At 40.0% G+C, this 27,148-nt stretch overlaps 1 protein-coding gene across 1 annotated transcript; it reads right to left on the reverse strand.

The window, feature by feature from the left end:
• Nucleotides 1–382: 382 nt before the first annotated feature.
• Nucleotides 383–23,900, reverse strand: LOC119916730 (BAI1-associated protein 3-like). The gene is made up of 33 exons (XM_038736711.1): nt 23,896–23,900; nt 23,533–23,620; nt 22,150–22,233; nt 21,880–21,987; nt 21,239–21,298; nt 19,361–19,427; nt 18,096–18,309; nt 17,786–17,830; nt 17,370–17,447; nt 16,523–16,628; nt 16,252–16,359; nt 16,065–16,157; nt 15,238–15,341; nt 15,030–15,147; nt 14,734–14,858; nt 9,535–9,625; nt 8,132–8,188; nt 7,915–8,012; nt 7,727–7,778; nt 7,467–7,618; nt 7,193–7,316; nt 6,594–6,734; nt 6,393–6,488; nt 5,907–6,122; nt 5,279–5,347; nt 5,098–5,177; nt 4,280–4,388; nt 3,384–3,455; nt 3,201–3,284; nt 2,727–2,847; nt 1,363–1,486; nt 768–973; nt 383–589 (listed from the first exon to the last, which is right to left on the reverse strand). Exons 1-33 carry the CDS (start codon nt 23,898–23,900, stop codon nt 486–488), a joined length of 3,399 nt encoding a protein of 1,132 aa, XP_038592639.1. The 3' UTR covers nt 383–485.
• Between the last annotated feature and the right edge of the window lie 3,248 nt (nt 23,901–27,148).

The raw sequence follows: 27,148 nt of genomic DNA on the forward strand, positions 1-27,148 counted from the left end.
TTCCTCTCCATAATGTCCATGGAGAATGTGAAAAGTCTCGATACCTTAAACTCCCCTGCAACTAATGAGCATATCTGAGGTATAGATTTAGAGTTGAATGAATACTATTGGATATGTAAGCTACTTTCACAAAATAGTTCTGAAATCTATCTATGATATCAAAGCTCATACAACAAATATAACAACAACCTCATTACAAAAAATATAGACTAGTGACATTTAGGATTAACTATCCATTAAATTCTAAAATATAGTTTAACTGAGACAGCATAGGGTTGCACAGTGACAGGATGTTCACCTCCCAGTTGGGAAACAGCAATAAGCTTCACTGTTTTCCTTTTTTTGTTCTCTTTTCATTTTGGTATAATTACTGAACAAACAATAACATTGGAAAAAATTCAAATATTGTAAACATTGTACTAGTACAAAAGCACATATCGCAAGACACGGTCAGGAAAACACCAATGCAGGCAGCGCTGAAGCTTTTACTCCTCTTCCATTGACTTCTCAATCTCCTTCAGCCTGCGGACAAACTCCTGAGCCTCCCTGTCTCCGATGCGAGCGTCCAGCATCCTCATGATTGGCTTCTCTGGAGGGGAGAGGAAACAGATGAGAGCAGTTCCTACAACTGACACAAATATCTGCAGATTGAATGGCTTTTCATGGTGTATTGGAGAAGTAATTGGAAACCCAAAGCTACACCCTCTGGTCTTCTAAGAAGCCAATATTATGTCCGTGTAAAACAAGAAGCCTGGAGGTATACGTACCGCTGGGCTTATTGCGAGACAGGTGGAGAATGACAGGCTGGACGGTCTTGCCGGCTGCTGAGGCGTTCGGTCTCCCTGGCCAGCAAAAGTCGCTGAGAGGAGCCACAGCTTCACCAGCAAAGTCGTTGGTGGACAGCCAGTCATAGTCCATCACAGTGAAGGTCAAACAGGCAAACCTATGTCTGTACTGTTCAGGACTGACATGGCTGGAAGACACAGGAACCAAACAAATCAGGCATAGAATATTTATTCATTCAAACCTTTATTTAAGCTCAAAGAACCAGTGAGGTTGCCCTCATCTGCAATGATGTCGAGCTACATACCAATTAAAAATAAATTGGACAAACACAGATGAGAATGTAGAAAAAATCCGTTAAAATTGTTACACACTGAAGCTGGCAGATTTGTAATCATGGTTTTAAATAGTCCATAGGTTGGTAGAGTATTGATTTTTAGCATTTGTTTAAGATCATACCAAGTATGACTAGGTAATTACTTTCTCCTCTAAGTATTGGAGGCACTAAAGTAAAAGGCTGATATGCAAAAACAAGAAGAAAGAGAGGGGGAAAAAGGGAAGCAGGGAGATAGTACTCACAAGCAAAAGAGTTCGTCAAATACTGGGTGCAGTGTCTTCAGTTTCACTTGCGTGCGTTGACTCTTGGCCATAGGGAACAGGTGGTGAGGACACAGCTCCACTATGACAAATGGGTCACTCAGACCTGAGGAGGATCAGCAAAAGTGATTGAAAACTCAATTTTAAAGGTTCACTGTGTAAAATTTAGTGGCATCTAGCGGTGAGGTTGCAAATTGCAACCAAATGTCCAGTCTACCACTGCCGCCTACCCTTTCAAAGAGCATGGGACAGCTACGGTGGCTGACACAGAACAAAAGGTGACATAACATTGAAAATGTAAGCCAAGAGTGTGTAACGTTGATACTGTTTCTGCACCACCTAATAGATATAGTTTACACCAACACGGACAAGGAAAACACATTTATTCTCTCTGTGATTATGGACCCTTGCCAAAACTGCCCACCAGCAATAATATCTGGCTCGCCATCAGATTATGGTGCTTTGATAGCGGCAAAATATAAAGAAATAAATACTTTGATAGCGATGCTGAAATAGATCTCAGTTAATCACTCACATAATCACTTCCTTATTAGTGGTTTAGCCTACAAAATAAAAGCGTTAGAAGCTTGACTGTTGTAATGCTTTACTTGGAGTTGAATTGAGAGAGTCTGTAGCCCACTTGAACCACCTCTGAAAGAGCCTTCAGAAAACGTGATTCCTCTAAATGTCCTCGGCTTGCAGATACTGGGAAATGCAAAAGCGTCCGTAGGTTGATGGATGCGGATCAAACACCGAAACAAAAACACTGCAGCACATGCTGTAATGTCAGCCTGAGAAACAGTTGCTGCAGAATTCATTTCTTGAAGAGGGAAAGAAAAACTCCCAAGGTGAGATCAAACACACAACCTTCAAGGTGAGAGTCCTATGCTTTACCAGCTGAGCTAACTGAACACTGTAACAATTGTTCAAAATTTTATGTCTTATATTTTCACCCACCATCTAACGGCTGAAAAATTGCACCAATGCAAAACTTATTTGCTAACCCCTGCTGTATATTATTACTTCTTCTTCTTCAAACGTACATATTCAACATAATGATAAGTGTCTGCACTGAATTCTACCAGAAGTAGAACAAGAAGAACATAGTGACCAAACGCGCTCTGCAGCGCTGTTTGTCCATTTTGGGCTACTGTAGAAACATGACATGGAAGGTGGGAACCCGCGGTTATGTAGATAGAAATGGTTAATTCGAAGGTAGTAAAAACAGTCTTTATACACAGAAAAAAATATGGATTTTATATTGCATTTCTGTCAATAGATCCTCAGAAATATTACACACTGGACCTTTAAAACAACAATTTGTATTTTATTCTAAACTGTTTTACCGTTGGCATCCAGTGCAATGATATCTGCAGCATGCAGAATCTCCACCGTCAGTCTCTGCTCTGGAGCGTCATAGTAGCACTTCACACTGATCCGACCAAAACGGGTATGTTTGAGTGTTTTCTGAAACATTAAATACAATTTTTATCACTGAGAATAAATATTATCAGCATGTAAATGTGCAGTAACATTGAAATTATGTTACAATATATGAAAAGCATATAAGCAACTCATTTAAAGTTTACCCCAGCAGAAAAAGGTGAAAAACAAACAACCAAACAAAAACCATGTTCAGCATATATCAGTTTACGTGTTGCTTCAACTGACAGCATCTTGTTTTTCAAGTCTCCAGGAGAAGGCAGATTTTCAATGAGAGGTAAAACAACAGAAGACAGAGTGTTGTGCTGTCCAATCAATACACATCTGTCCACTTCAGGGCTAAAATTAAATTGTCAGGCTGGTGAGCTGAAACATACCTGTTGGGAAATCTTCTCCAGATAGTACTGTTCAATCAGCTCAAAGGAGGAACATTTATTCAGCCTGAGCTCCTCATCCACAACCTAAAGCAGCACAAGTATGATCAGAAAGAGACAGAAAAAGATAAATGGCATCTTAGCCAGGAGGACCTTCAGCCTAAATAAAATGGCAAAACTTCCTACCTTGTAGTCTCCACTCTTCATGTCTTCCAGGGAAAGACCCTCTCCCTTGACGTGGAAGAACTGCAACAGGGTCTGAAGAATTAAGTAAAAACAATATAATTTATTTATAAAAATAAATATTAAAGAAATCTTCAATTACATGAACATTTTAAGCATAAGTACTTCATTTCCTGCATTCTGGTGAATTTTCTGTATCAATTTCTGCCTTTATGTGTCTTCCTTTATGTACAGTAAAAGGAACAAAATTCAGGCGGTATATGTCAATTCAAAATATAAAAATAGAATAGAATATAATGCAGTAAGCTTCTCAGGCATTCTGGATATGTTGTTCCTGTACATCAATCAGCATAAATCTCACCACAAATCCACATAAATGTTAACTTCAGCACCTCTGATAAATTGCAGCTCACAGTCTCAAACAGAGCAAGTTTGCGCCTTAGTTCATCATGAGACAGCTTTTCACCTCACAAGAAATATCGTCCAGTTTTAATATCGACCTAGTGGTAGGAGATCTTATCACACCCTTATTGTTCACACAAACAGCATGAAACCTCTGAAAACTCTGGCAGGCATACAAGATATCTGTCTGCCAAACTCACTCGTGTAGCATGCCATGACATTTCAGGCAAATCTGTCAATTCTCTGCCAGCTGCTCAAATGGGCATTAGAATATACAGTAGCTCCCACATTGTCATTCATGAAGGAACACTTTGGTGCTACTTCCTAGTGACTTCATAAATATCTAATATATACTAATGATTGCAAGGCAGCAGGCACACTGAGCTAATTAAAGGATGATGGTAACAGTAGAGATTATAATCTTTACAGAGTTGACACGTCATTTTAAGCAGACTACTCTTTTTAGTGGCAGACTTGGATATAGAGTAACCACTGACCTCCACTGTGTACTGAAAGCGGTTGTAGAACTCAACCTGAACACCCCTGTTTTCTGCGACCGCATCCAGGATCATCCGCAGCAGCAGCTCCCACATGCTTTGAAGAACTCTACGAGGCAGCAGACGCAATGAGACTCTCACACACTCTTCCAATTACACCGCTGTACCCTCACTTGGCCTCATGCATGTTTTCACAGATGATTGCTTGATAATGATAAGTTGTAACACAAAACATGCCTGAGGAGTATTATTATTATGGCAAACCTTACATTCATACACAGTCGCAGTATATTATTTGCTGTCAGAGTTTTCACCTGGTACTATGAAATAAATGAAATCTTATTCACAGAAGAGGCAACTGTGAGTTATGTAACTTGACATAAATGTCTGTTATGAAGTTCACGTTCCACAAAAGTCATTTCCGGCTGGCATTTGTTCTGGTCAAATGTATGCTGATGATGTAGTGTTTTATGTGTATGCAAAAATAGGCAACAGACTGGACAGGGGCACATTTCAAGCTGGCTTTTCTTTTTTTGCAAGATTTGCTGTATGTACCTACTGCAAATATACGCAGTATACATAAAATATATGTATTCTGCGCCACATGTGCCTGTTGTGAGTTTATATCCTGAATTCTGTCGTGTTTGTGTTTTATAATTTGATCCTGAATGTGTTAAAATGTTATCATTAGTGGCACAGACATACCAGGTGGAAGCAATTAAGCAGACTATGGCACAGTTATAACTCAGAATAGTTATTAAAATTAATGTGTGTTTTCCCTGTAAAACAAGTCATAGAGAGGAGGAGAAAGTAATTACCTAGTCAGATTCTCTTTCACAAGATTTTCAGTGAGGATGACCATAGTGTCTTGTAAGTATTTCATAAGAGGAGACACAGCCTGGAAGAATGTCACATTAACACTCGTTACATTAGTTACGTTAAATACTGTGGCTACAAACAACATAGATAATGCTGCAGAAAACCACTACCAGGCCTTACATCATCATTGTTGATGGAGTCTGGAGACAGGCTGATGTGCTGGATGTACCTCCGCAGCTCAGGCAGCATCTGCACAAAAATATTCTCTCACACTTGTACATACAAGCGTGTATGTATATATGTACACATGTGCATAATGCTTATACAGATACAAAAAGTAACACAATTTCACAAAAACTTTACATATACAAAATGGTGCATAATGTGTCCTCTGCACGCCATAACAGCAGCAATGGGTCATAAGACAGGACAAAATTTACTGACCACTAGACTCCCATGATGGCTACATTTGATGCAAACTTCCAAGTTACATATGAGATAAAATTCAGGTATGGTTGCAAAATGTATTTCTAATAGTATAGTTTCTAATTCCACACTGAAGTTAAACACATCGTAGTTCAGTGAAAACCCCATATCGTCATTATGTCAATTCTTGTTAAGTCTTTCATTTGGCAATGGACATGACTTGTTCTCCAATCTGTACAGTGTTTTTTTTCAACATATTTCATAAAGAAACCTCACACTTTGGAGGTTTATCAATTCCCAAGCATAAAAAGGTTACAATTTATGTGCCTCATGTGTCATACTAGTAGTTGATCTGCAGGTACTCATGCTCTGTTTACGGCACCTTGTCCGTGAGCAGTGTGATGAGACGTTTGGCTTCTCTCTGCAGGTCCATGTCCATGTTAAACAGCTGCCCATTGAGAGCCTTGTACACCTGCTCCTTCCCCTCCATGCCACAGGACTCCTCCATGGCCCGCTCCACACCCAGCCAGTCAAGGTCACGTGGCAGGTGACCCAGGAAAACGCGCACATGCTCTGTGTTGTTCAGGGCAATGCAGAGCTAGCAGAAAGCGAGGAGGAGCAGAAGAGGAGAAACAGAGGGTGGAGGTGGAGAAACAAAGAAGGAAAAGAAGCAGGGCTACAGAGAAGTGGAGGGATGGGGTGCGAGTGTAAATGATTGACGACTATGAGAGGCAACTGCTTTGTTTTTGAGTTAACATATCTGATCTCCTGCTGAACCCTTTTGTGTTGCCAGGGAGAACACTTGCTGACATTTGCGTCCCAAGTCATTGTATGCACTCCCCTAGTTCTGTCTAGTTACAGGCGTTACCTGCACTGTGAAGCTCTTGTGGTCTCGGCCCAGCTGGTTCCTCTCAATCTTGCGTGTCATCATCTCTGAGTAGCACACAGCTTCGCTGCAGAAATTCTGTGATAGATAGGGCACAAAGGACACAAATGCCGGTAAAAATCTTATAAATCCTGTGAGTATGTATGTGAGTCTGAGTGTTGCAACAGTGGATATCAGACTCACGTCTGTCAGACGAGTGATAAAGATGAAGGCCCCCGCAGAGTCTGGCCAGGACAGCTGAAGCCAGATCTCGCGTACCTGGCTGAAGCATGTTGTCACTTCCACTGCTGAGGAGCTGTGTTTGGCCAGCTGCACAGGCTCGAGCTGCTCACATAAGAACACAGCAAGCAACAAAGATGCTTTGATAAAAGTGCATAGTGTGTAAATAAAACATAAACATACAAAAATATAAGCCAATATTTAAATATATATATAGTTTACAAAAGATTTGTGTCTATAATATATATATATATATATATATATATACACACAATACAAGAGATATTTATAAGCAAATATAGTAAACGTACAAAGTGCCCTCATATCTGTTGACAACTACATCATAGTGTGTTATAATATGATATGAATCTGTATTAAATTTTTATATAATGCTTATCAAATTCTTAATAAAATAACACAATAGAAGTTACTATAGAGCGCCATCAATACATTATCTAATAACCTGCTGAATGCAGTCCAGCTCATAGTTGTATGCCACGAAAGACCAACTTACAGTTTTTTCATTGCATTATTTCATAATTTCAAGGGCAGAAGACTCTCACCTTGTCCGTTTCCACGGCTTTACGAATTCTGTCACAGGATCTGTCATGAACAATCTGCAGCCACTTATGAATCGAGGACTTAAACCAGTTGTGAAAGCCTGTCAAGGCCAACATTTTAGCATCCCTGTAAGAAAATAAGTCATTTTTAATAAATTCAAAGCTGAAGAAAAGGTTGAAGTCTCATCTTCTCGCTGACATTTCAAACAAATAAACACCCGTCAGAGCCTTTTACGCTGCTTTATGAAAAGTCATTAGAGTCAAACTGATAACCAACTTGAGAGGAAGAAACTCCCGAAAGCCTTTGAGGATTTTCAAGGACATGAAGAGCTCAAAGATGGTCTCTCCCATTGTCTGAGTCAGTCTGGAGCTCTCCTGCTCCATAGTCCCACAAACCCGCTCCATCGCTACATTTACATCATCAGCAACCTGAAGAATGAAAGAATATGCCTACCTGGGTCAAAGTCAGCAACACCAATACTGTATAACTAAAAAAATACTTCACAATTACATTTCACAGAATTTTCAGTGATATACCTGTTTCTCCAACTGTCTGTATGCTATGCTGAAGAAATCTATTTTCACTGCACTGTGGGAACAAACAAACAAATGATGGAATGGCACCAGTTCAATATTAACTAATGCAAATCAATGTTTCTGTGTCAGCATAACATTTCCACACTGTTTTTTTTTTGGTTGACGAGATGGACAGCATTAATATTTACCTGTAGAAGAGTTTGTTGTATGTGTTCTGGGCTCTCTGTACATCTGCACACACAGCATCAACCACCTGAACCAGATTCTTCAGCTGCTCCTCCAGAGTCTACATTGTCATGCACAATGAACAACATCCTGAAAATTAACTCTCAATCCACAGTCAGTAAAATTAGAAGATGTAATGATTTCTATAATTCAGACTTATATTAATCGGTATAAACTTACCCCGTCCTCTGGTTTATATCGTGCAATTAAGCTCTCGTACCACTCCGCAGTCCCTTTCTGTTGAAATAATTCACACAAATTAAGGAGAATAAATGGTTTAATTTAAGCTGCAGTAGGGAATTTTTTTACTAATAACTTTTTGTCATATTTGCTAAAACCTTACAACACTAGTATAAGAGTAATCTGTAATAAAATCTCGTTCATCTGGCTCCTCCTCATGCTCCAAAAGGCATTTGCAAGAATCCAACGCTCTCCAATCAAAACAGCCAATCAGAGCCAGGAGTTTCTAATGCAGTGTCAATTACTGCTCATAATGTAAAAGATGTGTATGAACACGTCCCAGTTCCACGCAGCGCTTCTGCCACATTATGTTTGATGCCATGGAGTTCGTATTGACAAAGTGACAAGTGACAAAGAGGGATGGCGACAAACAGTGGGGAAAACTTTTGAGGGGGGGCAGTGGTGTACTAGCCTCTCCTCCCACTGCTAGATGTTGTCGCAGCTGCCTCTGAACCCTGAGGTGCTCTTCCCCGTGAAGTGTTGGAGGGGCATCTTTGAGAAGATGAGTCAAACCAAGAGCGACCGGAGTTTTTCTCTCGCTGTTGACAGTGAGCCCTACGTGAGATGAGGTTTCTCAGCAACCAGCTTGTGGATTTGGTGGGAGGAGTTTAGCGGAAGGATATGAGCAGGCCGAAAGAGATGTGGAAGGTTTTGCACTGAATGGCTAATTGTAGCCGACTGCTGCATAGGGGTGGCTGTGGCTAAGGAGATGGAGCTGGTTGCTTGATAATTGAAAGATCAGCGGTTCGATCCCTGGCTCCTCCAGGCTGCATAGAAAAGTGTACTTGGGCTAGATACTGAACCCTGAATTGCCCATGGTGGCTCTTCCACCAGTGTACAAAATTTGTGTGAAATGTTAGTTTCTGTATGAGCACTTTGGCTAATTGTGTGAATGCAATGTAGTGGCAAAGACTGGAAAGGCACTATATGGAGCCTTTATATTTAAAGCTGTCCTGTGCAGTATTTGATGTTGTTTACATGCAGATTTTCTTACTGAAACAAACACATGTATCCTTAAAGCTTATATTGTTAAATACATTTACTACTACATAAAATGGTTCATCTGCAGCCAATCTTTTTCTGGTCTTCTTTTCCTCTTTTCTCGGTACATTGCTGCTTTAACACCAGCAATGACACCAACAGCTATACAGTACATTTTAATCGGTAGAAAGGTGCATCAAGTCTCTTTTTTCAAGATGTACATGCGTGTCCTTGAGAGCAGTCTGCTTTTATGCATTACAAACTATATGGGGGCATTCTTATACAGTACTTTACCTCGACTGGTCACTAACTCTACAGAGTACCTTTAAGTGACCTTTTTTTTAGCGCACTTTCATTCTTACCTTGATAGCAGTAGTGATGTCCAAATGCAGTTCATTGCGAAGAGGACACACAGTCTTAAAGGCCCGCATGTTTTGCATGTAGCCAATCCCCCTGGCATACACAGACATTGAAAAGCCAATTACAGTACAAGACTGCTTTCAGGTCACGAAATTGCATCATTCACATCATTCATGAACATATTGTTAAAATGAAACAAAATTATTTCCACTCTAATTGTATGCCGGATCCTGCATCATCTGTGCGGGAGAGGAAAGATGCAACTTTAACTGTTAGATGAGTCACTCTGTGTGTGTTTGTGTGTGTGTGTTTCTGAGGTGTAGAAAAGATCTCCCTCGAGGTGTTGATCACTGAACAACGACGTATTGCGGTAAGCGTGTCGACTCATTTTCGTTTCCGGTGCTTGTGTGTTGGTACCGTGTTGTGCTGCTCTCGCTAAATAACAGTTACATTTGTTTGATTACAGCGGCCAACTGTTCGCTAAACACTTATTCTTTACAGTAATTTTGCCTAAGCACTCACAATTCTTTCCATCTTTTAGTGACTGCTGTTCAATTTCATAGTTGTTCTAAAGTTTTGGTAACTGACGCTACTGTACTTTAGCTTAGCCGTTAGCGACTTTAGCTTAGCAGCTAGCGATGGCTTCTCCTTCTCCCTCTCTCTCTCCTACTTTCTCCTGCTCGGTGTGTCAGATGTTCAGTTACTCCTCTGCCTCCTTTAGCGGTAATGGTACGTGTAATAAGTGTAGTTTATTTATAGACATGGAGGCAAGGCTCAGTGATTTAGAAGTCCGGCTCCGCACCTTGGTAGATCAGTCTTTAGCTACTGTAGCTAGCCAGTCCCCGGTAGTCGGTGCCATGACAACCCAGAGTTGAGACCAGGAGGCAGAGTCGCAGTTTAACACACTTCTCTGCCCTTCTTTTTCAGCAGTTACCCACCCAAAACCCTACGCAGAGTCGCAGTCTAACACACTTCTCTGCTCCTCCATTTCAGGAGTTACTTAGTGAAAATCCTATAGTGACGGTGTCTGTCCCCCGACCATCGAAATTCTTTAAAAAGGTAAACAGAAGAGGAGCTGTGCATAAAAACCTCATAAAAATTAAAACCACAAGAGCAATAGTGCAAATGAATAGGAGAGTTAAATGTGGACTCTTAAACATCAGATCTCTCTCTTCTAAAGGTGTACTAGTAAATGAACTAATATCAGATTATGATATTGATTTATTTTGTCTTACTGAAACCTGGCTGGGTGATGGAAAATATGTTAGCCTAAATGAATCCACCCCTCCCAGTCATATTAATACTCACATTCCTCGAGGCACAGGCCGAGGAGGTGGAGTTGCAGCTATCTTCGACTCTAGCCTACTAATCTAAACCTAAACTAAACTATAACTCATTTGAAAGTCTTGTTCTTAGTCTTTCGCACCCAAGTTGGAAATCACTGCAACCAATTCTTTTCTATTGCTGAACTACTCGCCATTGGGCAAAAATTTTTATACAAGATGTCTGTCTGATAGTGCTATAGCTAAATTTAAGGATGCGATTCCATCAGCTCTAAATACATTATCTAGTCACAAAGTAATGGAGGACTCCTATGCTAGTTTCAGTCCCTCCCAAATCGATCATCTTGTTGATAGTGCTGCAGGCTCGCTGCGAATGACACTCGACTCTGTAGCCCCTCTAAAAAAGAAAATACTAAAACAAAGACGGTTAGCTCCATGGTATAATACTGAAACTTGCAAATTAAAGCAAATATCGCGGAAACTTGAGAGGAATTGGTGTTCCACCAAAGTGGAAAATTCTCGTTTAATTTGGCAAGATAGTCTTAAAACTTATAGGAAGGCCCTCCGTAATGCTAGAGCAGCGTACTACTTGTCATTAATAGAGGAAAATAGGAACAACCCAAAGTTTCTTTTCAGCACTGTAGCCAGGCTGACAGAGAGTCACAGCTCTATTGAGCCAAGTATTCCCATAGCTCTCAGTAGTTACGACTTCATGAGCTTCTTTAATGATAAAATTCTAGCTATTAGAGACAAAATTCACCAAGACCTGCCCTCAACTGGCACCGACTTATCTCTTAACTCAGGAACCTTAGAAACAGCTGTAGAACCAGATACATGTTTAGACTGTTTTGCTTCCCTCAATCTTTACCAACTAACTTCAATAATTTCTTCATCTAAACCATCAACCTGCCTCTTAGACCCCATCCTGACTAGGCTGCTTAAAGATGTTGTACCCTTAGTCAGCACCTCTATACTAGATATGATCAATCTATCTCTATCAACAGGCTATGTACCACAGTACTTTAAAGTAGCTGTAATTAAACCTCTTCTGAAAAAGCCCAAACTTGATCCGGATGTTTTAGCCAACTATAGACCTATATCTAACCTTCCATTTCTCTCTAAGGTTCTGGAGAAAGCAGTTGCTAAACAGCTGTGTGACTTTCTACAGAGCAATAGTTTATTTGAGGATTTTCAGTCAGGATTTAGAGCTCATCATAGCACAGAGACAGCACTGGTGAAAATTACTAACGACCTCCTTATTGCATCAGACAAAGGACTTGTCTCTGTACTGGTTTTATTAGATCTTAGTGCTGCATTTGATACCATTGACCATCAGATCCTATTGCAGAGACTGGAACATTTCATTGGCATTAAAGGAACCACTCTAAGCTGGTTTAAGTCCTATTTATCAGATCGATTTCAGTTTGTACATGTTAACGATGAGTCCTTCATGTATGCCAAAGTTAGTCATGGAGTTCCTCAAGGATCTGTCCTCGGACCAATCCTCTTCACTTTATATATGCTTCCTTTAGGAAATATTATCAGAAAATATTCCATAAACTTTCATTGTTATGCAGATGATACTCAGTTATATCTATCGATCAAGCCAGATGAAACTCATCAGTTAGCTAAACTTCAAATGTGCCTTCAGGATGTTAAAACCTGGATGACCTGTAATTTTCTCATGTTAAACTCAGATAAAACTGAAGTTATTGTTCTGGGGCCTAAGCACCTCCGTGACGCATTATCTAAAGATATAGTTTCCCTGGATGGCATCGCCCTGGCCTCCAGCACCACTGTGAGGAATCTTGGAGTTATCTTTGATCAGGACATGTCGTTTAAGTCTCACATTAAGCAAATTTCAAGGACCGCCTTTTTTCACCTACGTAATATTGCGAAAATCAGGAACATCCTGTCTAAAAATGATGCAGAAAAACTAGTCCATGCATTTGTTACTTCTAGGCTGGATTACTGCAATTCCTTATTATCAGGCTGCTCGAAAAAGTCCATTAAGACTCTTCAGCTGATCCAGAATGCTGCAGCACGTGTTCTGACAGGAACCAGGAAAAGAGATCACATTTCTCCTGTTTTAGCTTCTTTGCATTGGCTTCCAGTAAAATCCAGAATATAATTTAAAATCATTCTTCTTACCTACAAAGCTCTTAATGGTCAGGCACCATCTTATCTTAAAGAGTTCATAGTACCTTACTACCCCACCAGAGCACTGCGCTCCCAGAATGCAGGGTTACTTGTGGTTCCTAGAGTCTCCAAAAGTAGACTAGGAGCCAGAGCGTTCAGCTATCAAGCTCCTCTCCTGTGGAACCAGGTTCCAGTTTGGGTTCAGGAGGCAGACACCATCTCCACATTTAAGAGTAGGCTTAAGACTTTCCTCTTTGATAAAGCTTATAGTTAGGGCTGGCTCAGGTGAGTCCTGAACCATCCCTTAGTTATGCTGCTATAGGCCTAGACTGCCGGGGGATTTGCACTGATGCACTGAGCTCCTCTCTCCTCTACTTTCTCTCCCTCTGTATGCAACCTCATCCCATTATTGCATGTTACTAACACAACTTCTCCCCTTTCTGGTAGTCTTGTGCTTTCTCGTCTCTCTCCTCTCTCCTATCACTTCCTGCAGGTTTTCTAGCTCTGGAGCTGTGGAGTCTGGATCTGTGGTTGCGGGTCACCTGCTGCCCCCGTGTTCCTGCTCGACACCCTCTGCTGCAACGACTATTGTTGCTAGTCTTATTGTTATTATTGTTATTATAATCATTAACATTACGATTGTTACCATTAACACTATTATAAATATCTGTACCATTTTTCATCTAGTCCATAGCAACATCATCTTCACTGTCTGTACCTTTGTGTGTATATTGTGTAGTCTCTCTCTCTCTCTCTCTCTCTCCCCCCCTCCCCCCCCTTCACCCCCAACCGGTCGAGGCAGATGGCCGCCCACCCTGAGCCATGGTTCTGCTCGAGGTTTCTGCCTCTTAAAAGGAAGTTTCTAAATGCCTCTGTCGCCTAGTGCTTGCTCTTGGTGGGAACTGTTGGGCTTCTGTAAATATTATCATAGAGTACGGTCTAGACCTGCTCTTTTATGAAAAGCGCTGTGAGATAACTGTTGTTGTGATTTGGCGCTATATAAATAAAATTGAATTGAATTGAACAGAGCTGGACTTCTTACTGGGGAAGTTTCTATTAAAAAAAACAGTCTCCTTCAAATTAGTGTGACATAGCAACATGAACTGCAATAATTAGCTGATTTTAATGGCTGGCATTTACGTGGAATAGACTCCCTAATTTGGTGCATTTCCTTACTTCCTTCTTTTGTGTGATGGTAACTTGAAGCTAAGACCAAAGGATGGCGCATCTCTGCAATACCGACCAGATTGCAATCAAATTTAGTACCGACATCCAGGGTCTTGCATGGATTGCTTCTCATGATTTTATGGACACCTCTTGGGCAACACATTGGTCGATGACAATGTGTCTAAAAATGAATGCCTGGATTTCATGAAGCTTTGGAGATTCATGTTCCACATGCACACAAGCGATATTCAAATCTATAATATATATAATCTTAAATTTGCTGAGCAACTATGCATAATATCATATAGGGAATAATACATGTTACGGTAAAAATAGGTAAGTTATTGCTTATGACCACAATATGTTGGCAGCTACTTTATACAACAAAATTGGTGGTCAGGAACAAATGTTTACATTTTTTTATTTGAAATGAGTAATGAGCAATGATTAGGATATTTCTGTTTGAGTAAGGAGCCCAATACTGCTTCCTCCACAGAGTATGGCTGACTGGTTGAAGTCCCTCTGTGTCTGCTGAGGTGAGATGTTGAGCGTGTTCCTGGTATGGTAGCACAGGCGAGTGCGTGATGTAATGTGATGGCAGTGTGACTTTACCTCAGCATGAGCTCGTAGCGCGTAATGGCAGCGGCGCTGGTGCAGGGGAAAACCTGACGCATGTTCTTCATCAGGCACAGGCAGTGCTCTGTGTACAGCCTGAAGCTGTCTGACAGCTGCCTCTCCTGGACACAGGAAGGGCCCTCAGTTATAGCTTCAAGTACACTGGCAGTGAGACATTTTTGGCTTAACCAAAAACCTTGATGAATGTCAGTGAAGAGCTGAGCTAATGAGGTGACTGTTTCCAGATGATGAACGTTTATTTCCTATTAAAACGGCGATGGCAGAGAACCTACCAGGTCGCCCCTCACAGCGGTGGGGTCCCACTCTGCATCGATGGTCCTCAGGAGCCGAAGCAGCAGGGAGTAGCACACCCTCTGGGTCCGATGGTGGCTACTGTAGCACTGCCAGCGACTGTGTTAAAAAACAAAGTATGCACCTTTTACCTGATGCTAAAGCTTTCATATTGGATTTGATCAATTTTATTCCTCCATTAATACTCACATTATGGCCTGCTGGAGAGGTGAGAGATCAGTTTGCACAGCATGGTGAGTCAGCACAGTCCATGCTGGGGGGCAAACCTGCCCATTCCAGTTGTAGGGCTCTCTCTATAATTATATGAGGTAGATTTGCACATGTCATTTCGATCATATTTAGAAGAATCTATATGCACTCACCAAAATCTTTTATTTCGCTAAATGGCACACAGTCAACGAATAATGCAAAATATAAACATTTACTATAAACTAAAATTAAAATTAGAAACCTAAATAAGAGTTTTTTGGTTTATTGTTTTTACAAATCCAGACTGGAATCAGATAAACACATTTTTTTCAATCCAGAGTTCAACCACATTGAACTGGTGGTTCTGTCTGGCTGCTGAAATATGAGCTGTTCTTTCTGTAAGTCATATTCAGAGTCCAGCTACTCTGACTGCAACACAGAACAGACTTTGTACATCAACCGCCACATCAGCAACTGAGGCGTTCTGAAGTACAAGAAAGTATGCGCTTTGCTGTTCAGTTCATACTGCAATTTACTATTTAGTTTTTTACACTAGAGTAAATCAACTCCAGTGAGTCAGAACAACACCTAATCATTTCAAATCACATTTAGTGGCCCCTAGAGGCCGTGCTGTTGGTGGCTTGTCCCAACCGACAGGCCAAGCAAGCGACTAATCTAACAAACTAAGTGAAATGATTAAAAGCAGACAACAAACAATTAAAAAGTGACTGAAGTAAACACTGTTGCATTAGAGTACATCACTGCCCCAAATCACAAATAGCTTTATCATCAAGGTTGCTTTTAATAAATATCTGTAAGAAACTCACCTTAACATGAGCATGCTCATACTCCACAATCTGACACAGCAATTTCTTGTGAATGGATACATTTGAGTCTTTCTTAGACAAAGCTGTGTCCCTCTGACAGAAAAAAAGAGTTTTAAAAGGTATAATTCTTCATATCCTACACAAGAGGATTATACTGTATACTGAATTAGTGTTACACCATACAGACCTGGCAGGTGAAGAGCTTAAGTATCAGGTGACATTCTCCCTGAACTTTAGACGTACTCGATCGAGGCTCCAGCTTAAACCAGGTGTCATAGCCGACAACTGGGATCTCCTGCAAAAAGTAAAATCAGCCAGATTAACGGCATTCCCACACATCCAGGGAAATCCTTCAACTTGGGGGGAATCTATTTGTGGTTGTGTTCAATTTCTCACAGTGCCTCATCACCCCTGACTAACGAGAGTTTGTTTTGAACTTTTACACTTTGAACACTCACATTCAAAGGGATGTTGATGCATCCGAGAAAGTCATCGGCGTTCTCCTCTGAGCCAGATGATGCGGATCCATTAGCACGCACTGACTTTGCTATCTGCTTGAAATACCTGACAAGGAAAAGCACAGTGCGAGGAGGAAAAAAATTCCTTTTTTTGTCACAGTTTGAATTCAGCTATAATCTAACAGTTTTATTTTTTAGGCATTTGGCCAATGCTATGTCCACTTTGACTTACAATTAGAGCATCAGCAGAATGAGAATAATTTCCTAATGAAAGTTGGCTATTACTCAGATGAAAACTGCATTTTCCACCGCAGAATTATGACCCTTCTCTCCATTGATTGTGATTGACATTCCCAGGTTTTCATTAGACATGCCTGCTATTAATAAGTATGCTCATGACACAGCTGAACTCTTTGCGTTCTCTGTGTGCCCAGGTTTATTGGCACCGGGCTATCCTGTATGTCAGTCTTTCTTTATGGTTAAAAGACAAAGACCAGATGATCACCTTAAAATAACAAGCAAGTTGGTGTCAGTATATTTAACACATGTAGTTAATCTAGGCATCTTCACTCATGATCTGCAACTTTTGGCTTAATTGATATGGAAATGACCCCTTTGATTGACAGGTTGAATGACTCATCTATTCACTGCCACAATGTCAACTGGATGAATAAATGAATTACCAACTTATATAACTGTGCTCAAAATCTTGATTAGTGATTACACTTTATTGCTTAAAAAAAATTGAATAACACAGCTAAAGGGATAAACAGTTTTTTATTAAGTTACATTAAACTTTATTACATTAATAGTAACTAATAAATTGGAAAAACACAGCTTATTCTACCTTCCCATTCCTCGAAGTCCACTGACTTCATTAAGCTTTTTGCAGGCCTCAGCAACAGACACATCATCGTCATGATCCCTGAATAATAAAAAAAAAGGATAATTCAGAGGTTATTACAACCTCTCATCTCCCGCAAGAACATGCTTCATTATCTTTGCACAGCGAATAACAGAACGGATAAGTGAAGGAGATCTACAATCAAGACCCATTGTAGTTCAAGAAGCACATTAGATCCACTCAACTTTTACTGGAGTCAAGAGTCAGCTCTTAGCAGAGCTTTGACCAGAGGAGGGAAACACTTCTACAACAGCTGACAAACATTTAAATTATTCTAATTTCATGAAAATCATTAGAAAAGAATCCTCTTTGTCCTCTGGCATGGTGGAATTAAAGGTGTTGCTGCGATCTAATCTTACCATATGTCAAGATGTAAGAGGTCATTGTGGGCATCATCTATTTCACTGTGAAAAAAGCCAAAAAACACAAACAAAACAACAACAAAAAAGAAACAGGAAAGTATTTAATTAAATTGTCATCTCCATGAGTAAATACAGACAAAAACACCTCAATCCTTTAGTGATCCTTCCACAGAGATGACAACGTGCTGCACTGGTCACATAACTAACAGCTTTGGCGTTAGTGTGAAACAAATGAAACTGTGAATTCTGCACCTCACACATATCACCATGTCCAGTGCTCTGATGAAAGTTAAACTGTTGTACTCACAACACAAAGTGCTCGTTCCACACGGGGTTGAGAGTCTCTGGTTTGACCTCAGTCACCTGGATACACTTGGCAGGTAACACCTCCTTGGTGCTGGAGCGTTTCTCCAGCTTCTCCTTCCTCTTCCTGAAGCTGAACTTTCTCTCCTTCTTCTCCTCCACCTCCCGCGGGCTCTGACCCACTAGGATTCCCAGCATGCAGTAGGGGTCGCTATACCCTGATGGTGACACATTGAAAGAAGGTTATCAAACACATGAAGCTGCTTATATCACCCTGAGAAGTGAAGGAGATCTTCAATCAAGGTATATCAACAGCAGCCTTGGGGCCATTTGTGATTACAATCAGTGTTGTGTTTTGGTAAAGTTCTCATCAGTGTAAAGAGGTTGACAGTGGGGCATGTTTGAGATTAATTTCACCATGCATGGAAAGTGGACACGAGTAGTCTTCAGTGGTCGGGGGAAAGACAAACTATAAGAACTATAAAGGATGTCCAATATTTGACAGATCGTGAGACTGCTTTCACACAACTGACAACATATGTGTGATAGGAGGACGCATTCAACGTGGTCTAATATACATACAGTAAATATTATATATTTATTTTAACATTTTTTTCGTAGCAGTTAGTTAGTTTCATGTAAATAGCCTGTCCATCCCAACCTTAACTACTAACACCCTCACATTATGCAGCTGTCATATAATCAGTTCTGCTCGAGGTTTGTAACTGTTAAAATTCGCCAAGGGGTTGCTCATGATGGGAATATTTGAGTAAATAATATTACAAAGAGCACGGTCTAGACCTACTCTATATGGAAAGTGCAATGAGATAACTTCTGTTAACTTACAAATAGAATTGAATTGAATTTGTCTTTGCAGATGTTATTATAAAATAGTTTTCATGAACCTATCTATTCATGAATAGAAATTAAACAAAGTAAAATCAAGTCTATGCATATATGTTTCTTTTGTCAGAGGATAGCAACTGCAGCTGCTGACTGATATGAAATTCTAGTTAATATTGCTTACTAGTCTCTTTCATCATGATGCTACATAGTTGTGAGTAGGCTGGGCAAAATTCTACCCATTATGCATTGTATCGTGACTGCTTATTTCCATGAAGCGCTGCCAACTCTATCATGTCAGCTGACGAGAGGTGAATCACTGGACAATTTACTGGGCGAGTTCCACAATACGGAATTGAAAAGCTTTTCGATTCCATATTGTTGCTGGATAAGGCATACATCACATAACTGTTTTGTCTTCCTCACCGTTTGCATCCTTGGCCATCAGATTCTTTGCTTTCATAACAGAAACCCTCAAGGAAAAACTGGCTCGCTGTGAAAAAAGAAATGTCTGTTCAGTAAGAAATTGTAAATGTAACAAATCAAGGTCAAGTGTTTTCTTTACAGTTTTTACAGAATGATTTTTTTTTCTCAAAACAATACGTTCAAATCTGTGAACAATTTGTTTGCTGCCGCTGAATTTCTCATTCATTCAAGCACAGTGCATGTGTTTTGGCACATGTGTGTAAAAGAGAAAGCAAAATTGCTCAAAAACCATTTACACATGCCTTGCTGATTAAAACTGAGTGAAATTGGCATCCTCTTCACAACTTCTAAACATTATTTCATCGTTTGTGCCATCACATGCAAAATGAAATTAAAAATCATTTAATTATCAAAATCTGACATATATGTATATTCCATAAATATTTATGATATGACGTATTTTTGATGTCTACTAAATTGGCAAATTGCCTGCCAGGTGACAGTAATCAACCAATCATTGATGCTGTGGGTTTTTCTTAGGTATAGATGGCATTTTGTGGCAAATTTTCTGTTCACTGTGTATGACTTTACATGAAAGATCAGCTACAGTAAGCCGTCAGTGTCAACCAAATAAATTGTAGGGTAAAAAAAAATTCTCTATGCTTCATCTGGTATCTTATGAGCCACACGGTGGAAAAACTAAATGGGAATATGAGAAAATGAGATATATGAAAACTTAAATGGAAAAATATTTTCACTGTGGTCGCAACATTTCCAGCAGTCTATCATAATACAAGGGCTCACAGTTCTTAACAGAGATATTTGAAAGGTCCCTGGCAGTCAAGTAGAAGGTACAGAATCATAAAGTGGGGCTTTCAGGAGTTACATGTCTTTCATCCCACAACTCTCCATCAGAGCGCTACAGCTGTGGCTCTCCAGGCAATGCTTTTACCTTATTGCTACTGCAGTGTTCACACTATGAGCATGAGAAAACATCAGTAAATGCACTAAAATACCACCAGTGGCTGCTCGACTGAGGATTAACTGATTCCTCTAAATTTAAAAGAGCCTCTAAATTTAAAGGACTGTACCAGAGGTTTTGCATGTTTCAGTACATTTATGACAAGTCACATAATGTATAGTTTTGCAAACCATGTTGCTGTATGTTAAACAATTTGAAGAAAGTTTTCTATTGTTGCAGGCACCAGTTGGTTTCCATTTACTTCTGGTTTACACAATGTGACTTTTTTTGCTTGAATCCTGTACTCATATTATTACAAGGTAACGCAGAGTATACAATTACGATTCAATCTGAACAATACAACTACAATACAATATGTACGTAATGTACAATAATTACACATTTAAAGAACACAGACTAATGCAGTCTTGATGTTCAGGGTGCTGGATTCCACAACTCTCAACTATTTTTATCCTAAAAATCACTGTAATGGAATCAAAGGCCACCTGGAACAGTAGTAAAAAATACATAAATATTGTACAGCATGCATTAAAAAATGTTAGGCAAAGTGTAATTATGTGAACTCAAGCAGAAGTCAAGCAGCTAAAACGTGCACAGATACTGTATCTTTGAAACACTGATAAGCCATGATGCCTCCACTCTGTTTTACACTTGTGAAATCTACTGGACACAACATTGCAAGTACTTCAACTTGAAAATGTAAACACATTAAACAGTATGTTTTATAGAGCCAACGATGTAATAATATTATGGCAGCACTACCTAGAAATTTATATGATTACAATTTTTGTCACTGATGACAAACTGATAATGACATCTTCCACTGCCATGGTCAATCTGAAAGATAATGTTATGAAAACAGCTGAATGGACTTTGACTAGTGCACATCGTCTCACCTTGGATTCTTGAACTTTTTGGAGAATGATGTCATGTTCCTCTTCTCCCATATCAAACACCTCGGAGAGATGGTCAGACAGTAAGTTACGCTTCTTTCTTAAAGCAGCAGAAACCTGAATAAATATGCTTGAAACACTCAGTTTCTTGCTTCTTGTTTCAGTTTGAAATAAGAACTGAACAGAAAATCAAATATTCACAAAAATTCCACTACAAAACCACTGAAATTACTTTATAAAATATTTAGTTCAATTAGAGCCACCACCAGCACCTGAGCAGCTAGGAACCCAATACCTTGGAAAAAGAGACATAAAAGAGGCTACAATCCTTAGCATTGAATGATCTGAATGGATGCAATATCACAGACGAATATCAGTACACAGTGTGACTGGGCTTTGATGTTTAATCAGGTTTGTGCCAAGAGCATCTGCTCAGTTTCTTACAGCCAGCTCACAACAAATAACACTCTCCATGTGCCATAATCAGTGTTACTAACAGAGATTAAATGGAGCTGAGGAAATAAAGTCTGTTTTTCTGAGAAGGATAGATAGATAGATAGATAGATAGATAGATAGATAGATAGATAGATAGATAGATAGATAGATAGATAGATAGATAGACAGATAGATAGATAGATAGATACCTTTAGCAGGTAAGCAAACAGCTCTTCGTCACTTTTCACATGTTCTGGTGAAGGTACTCCCACCCGGTTGACCACCGTGTACACAGCTTCCTCATAAAGGAGGTCCAGCTACATGAAAACACACTCCACTTAATAACAACTCTCCAAAAATAAAAGCTTGTGCACCTTTTGCCTTCATGCTTTCTGCTCTGCTGCACATCAAAAGCAGTTATTGTGCGAATATAGTCCCTGCTGAAATACGATGAAAACTGAAAAGCTGAGCTGACACACCTCTGTCCTGCTGATTCTGTCGGGGATAAAGGCCTGGTCCACATGCTCTTGGGGCGGCGGCACTGTGCAGGCCCCTCTTTGGCACTGTGAGGGGATGGAAATAGTTCAGCCAAAACAAATCCTTCTTTTCTTAAGGCTGTGTTGAGTAAAAACTGGAGAAAGGAGAGGTTTTATTGATAGTAGACTCTCAATCATCACTTGAGAGGGTAGTCCTTCCCTCTCTACTGATTAGTTTGCCCTTCAGGGGTGGAAGAAGTATTTCAGAGGTTCAGAGGTGGAGTGCGGGACTCATACTCATACACAATGCTGATTTTGCCACCAGGTAAATCTCTGTATTTCACAATATCCCAGAGTTATTAAATCTGGTGTCTGTGGCGACACTCCCGCATTGGTGTGACAGTAGTGCTGTGTTTTAAACATTTATCATTGAGAGTTGTTTATTGTTTATTTTGTTCATTATGATTGTATAGTTTGTGTTAATATGCTTTGGCAACAATGTATTGCATGTAGTCATGCCAAAAGACCCACTTGAATTTATATTGAACAGAGATGACGGAACTCTCTCTCTACACGCCTCTAAAGCAGCTAGGAGTATGGCAGGGCCGATTGTGGGAAAACCTAAGAAGCGTCCAAGAAATGTTTCTGGCATTCCAAATAAAAAAGAAACTTATTCTGAGGAAATATTATAGACAAAAAAGTTAAAGTACAGAATTACAACAAATATACTTAAAGTATAAAAAGGAACAGTACTCATTCCACAGTTCCACAATGACTAATATATAACTTACAAGTTATATACTGTATATTCATATATATTATATCTAACATTATTAGATTGTTAATACGTAAGATGAGTAATGGGTTAGTAAAGAAGAAATAACTAATTTGTATTACTTATTTGGACTTTTTTATAATCTTTACGTTTTGCAAAATATTGGCTATTGTTACCAGAGTGCTTTGATGAGCATGCTAACTCAACCACTGGTTTCCAGCCTTTATAATGCACTGCATTTTTTAAGCTCATCAAATGGTTTATATGTAAAATATGAATCTGAAAAGTAACTATTGTGGTCAAATAAATGTAGTGGAGTAAAATGGGCAATATTTTCCTCTGAAATGTAGTGGAGAAGAAGTATAAAGTAGCATAGAATGGACACGTCCATGTAATCAAGGCAGCAGGAGGAGCTGAACAATGTCATCTACAGCAGCTTGTCACAGCTGAGCCTCCAGTCTTCTGAGCACCCAACTCAACCCAGCCCTTCTGTCTACAAACGTCATACTGGCTGCGACAGTGGGCTAAATGACAGCACTGAGGCCTACTCGCGACACCAACGTGCTTTAAGGGCGTAACAGATGGAAAGGTGGAAGTTGGGTTGGGGTTACCTCAGCCTGCGCAGCCCGCAGCATGTTCTCCTGTTTCTGAAGGATGGCATTCACACGCTCAAAGAACTCGGCGCTCTCCTCGGAAATCCTGCCAAGGCAAGAAGAGTTAGCAGATTGACGATTCATCTCCAAAAATAGAGATGAAATACTTGGAAAATCTGTTAATTTCTGAGAAAAAGTGAGGTGAAATGTGTTGCATGGTAAACAAACCATCAATCGTTATTAAAAACAAAGTGGGATTCAGTGACATTGGTGATATCACACTGTATGCTGTTTGCAAATAAAAATGTTTCCTTTTCAGTTTGTATACTGGACTCCATTGCCTGCAGTTCAGCTCCTTATTAGCTATCAAACAAGTCTTACCTCATGCACTAAAAAGCAAAGCGGGTCAAGACCAAAGCTCTCAGCAAAGCAACATGCCTGCACTCTGCATGAACCATGTTAATGTACTATGATGAGCAGGGCTGTGTGCAAAATACAAATGATGTTTCTCCTTCCCCCAGGTGTGAGTGAATCCCCGGCCTCCCACTGGCCCCAGTTGTCATGGTGATATAGGCACATTCAGGGAGGGAGTAACTGGCTGAACACCTTGGGAATCCCCCCCACCACCTTCACCCCCACTTCACTGCCCTCCAAAATCTTTCAACTGGCATCTTCCTCCCTCTAGCAGAGCAGCCGAGGTCAGTCATGCTGTCTGCCTAGAACTCCTCACCCCTTCACCTCCCGGCTTCTGTTTTCTTCCTCGTCTCTCAGTCAACCCCCCTCGCATTATACAGAAGAGCCGTCTACAGAGGCCCTGTCATGCTCCTTTATTAGCGTCATCGCATCACAGCAGGCACGTGGCAGCCCATCCCAGCACCCACTGACTCTCGCCATGGTGGGGAGCGGATGGCAAACCCCTGAGGTATTGATGAGGACTAATGGTTGCCATGCTGGGAGAGTTGGTCAGGTTTCCACTGTTGTCAAACCCAGAAACTTAACGGTTGGATATATTTTGTTTAAAAGGTTTAAATATTTTATCAATGCCATAGTATACTCTTCAAAAAAAGGTAGAAGAATTAGTGGTGTAATGGTGGTGTGTGGTGTAGAAATTATACTACACCACACACCACCACAGTCTGTTTATCAAGTCATGCTTTGTTAGCTGCAAATTATTAATTAATTAATAATAATATATACAAACGATTATTTTCCTTATCCTTTAATCTGTCGATTATTGTCTGGACTAATCGATAAATAGTTTAGTCCAGAAAATCACAACTTGATTGTCATTAATACTTGCTTCGTGCTCTACTTGTAGTCCTTGCATTTTCACATTTTAGCATTAAAGCTGTTTTGCAACAGACAAGCTTTGAGTTTTTAGCCTCACTGGTGTGTGTTTGTTGAATTTGGAAAATACTGATCAAAAACTTGAGTTGTTATTCTTATCTTAAACCCCCCACTCAGTGTCTGAAAGCTTGAAACCACAAACCAAGTCTAAAATCCGTGAATGACTCCACAAACAAAGCCTATTCCGCTGACAAGAGATTGGAGGCTCTGCTTTTTGGAGCTTACAGTTTTCATTTGCACATATAGTACAAAATACGCTTCATTTGACTATAATACTTGCTATGTTATGAGACACACAGTTCTCTACACATCCCTGTTCAATCGTCCAGGGCATTCTTGCAACCAGAAATCTGTCCCATCTTCTGTCAGTCAAACAGCTTGAGGATTTGTCCGGGCAGTCTGGGATATTTTGTTTCTGGGCTTTGGGACGACGTGTTTATGAGCAGATATAATGTAAATCCAGTCAATTCTGATTTGATACATCTGAAAAAACATTATGCTGATATCTTTCAACCTTTCTCTCTCTCTCGCTCTCTCTCTCTCTCTCACACACACACACACACACACACACACGTACACCACCAGAATAACAAACTGATTTCATGTTGCTAGGAAACAAGTCCTTTTTTTAACTTTCATTTTATTCAATTTTTTTTTTTCAGAATTCATTCAATCTCCTGTCCTGGTGAGTAAATCATAAAGGAAAACATAAATAAAAACTCTGAACTACTGCGAGAATATGTGACAAATTGGGAGTGTGAGGGCGACAGCTACACTCATTTCAAACTTCAATATAATATGGCAGTGCATACACAGCAATTAATAGTGCACACATCACTGTTGTCTGCAGCATGAAAGACAATATGACGTCTGTATGTATTCTAATAAAATAAGACTATTTAATCTGATTCATCACGGTTGTCAGTGCAAAAAATCAGCCTGCAGCTCCTATCATAACCGAGGGTCTCCATGATAAGGATCCCCCTTCAACACTACACACAAGACTATTTGTTTTACTCTAATTACACGTTTGATGAAGCAGCAAAACATTGCAGGTGAAAAGACTCTAATGCGGAGATATGATCGCAACAGCTCTGATAGAATCTCTCAATTCAATAACTTGTGTAACAGCTATCTCGGAGCTCAAACTACTGACAGACAGTAAGGTAGCCGAGTGTGAAATTGTTTCCAACTTGGGTCGTCTCGGGTGCTTTACAGTTCTGTTTCACTGTTTTACTGCTACTGTGCGCATGAAAAGCTGACTGAGGATTTCACCCATTTTCAAACAGGCAACTCTAACATAAAGCTCTTGCATCATTCCTGACTGCAAGATAGATGGCGCCTCAGCAGTGAACTTCTGATTTATGTTCCTTATACATGTACATCAAACAACGTATTACTGCGCAATATCATAGCTTTAGCATCGCTGAGCTAAAGGAAAGTCACTCCTGGCAGTATTGGGTCTTAATGTGAAAGTTACACCAGTATTGTGGGTGGGTAATAGGTGGAATTTGGGACAGGGGAGTTGAGGATGGGACTTGGCCTCTAGTACATTACGTTTAGTGTCAACGAACAGTAAAACATGTGAAAGTCAATGCTAAAATTAATTATTTTTATTCAGGAAGTAAACTGTCTGCCATTAGGAAAAAACACAATGATTGAATGACAAAACAGTGTGTAAATCATGATGTTACATACAATTTAATTTAATTTGTTTCATCAGTGCAGTGCGTGTCACATCTGTCTGCGCAACTCGCATGTCAGATTTCTCCTCGGTGGCTGCCTGCAGCTGCACTTCCCCTGTCCTCCCGACTGTAACTTCCACAATCTTCATCTACACTAGAATACAAAGAGGGGGAATGAGCAGTACTTTGTAACTAAAGCAACTTTGTTGACACAATGTCCACAATAAATACCCTGCAGACAGTCCCTTGCTGTAGCCAATGAAAAGCCGAACTGGGTCCACCACAGTATTTCACGTTTTATTAAGCAATTTTTGGGACAAACAGGACAGGAGTCAGGACAACTGCTTGTAATTCGTGATATCTGGTCGCCCTAAATGTAGGTATTCCTTCCTCGGGGATTAAATGTGTAGCATGTCTGTCACTGTTGACCATAACTGCATGTGCTAGGGATTGTCTGTTTAAAGAACAAGGCTGCTGATTATTGTTTTCTTATTGTAAACAAACTATTTTAAAAACCAAACCAGCAATTAACTGATCCTGCCAACAAGTATTGTCTGTGTAGCAGAAGCCTGAAATACCTTACCTCAATTGTTATGTCAATT

This window comes from Micropterus salmoides, unplaced genomic scaffold (genome assembly GCF_014851395.1).
Source record: "Micropterus salmoides isolate LMB-PRFRI ecotype aquatic unplaced genomic scaffold, ASM1485139v1 Ms_hic_scaffold_2130, whole genome shotgun sequence".
NCBI lineage: Eukaryota > Metazoa > Chordata > Actinopteri > Centrarchiformes > Centrarchidae > Micropterus > Micropterus salmoides.

Coding starts and splice junctions, on each gene's coding strand:
- LOC119916730 (XM_038736711.1), bottom strand. Junction 9,626..14,733: donor CGCTACGAGCTCATGCTGAG/GTAAAGTCACAC, acceptor TGTGTATGCCAG/GGGGATTGGCTACATGCAAA. Junction 5,348..5,906: donor TCACACTGCTCACGGACAAG/GTGCCGTAAACA, acceptor ATTTTTGTGCAG/ATGCTGCCTGAGCTGCGGAG.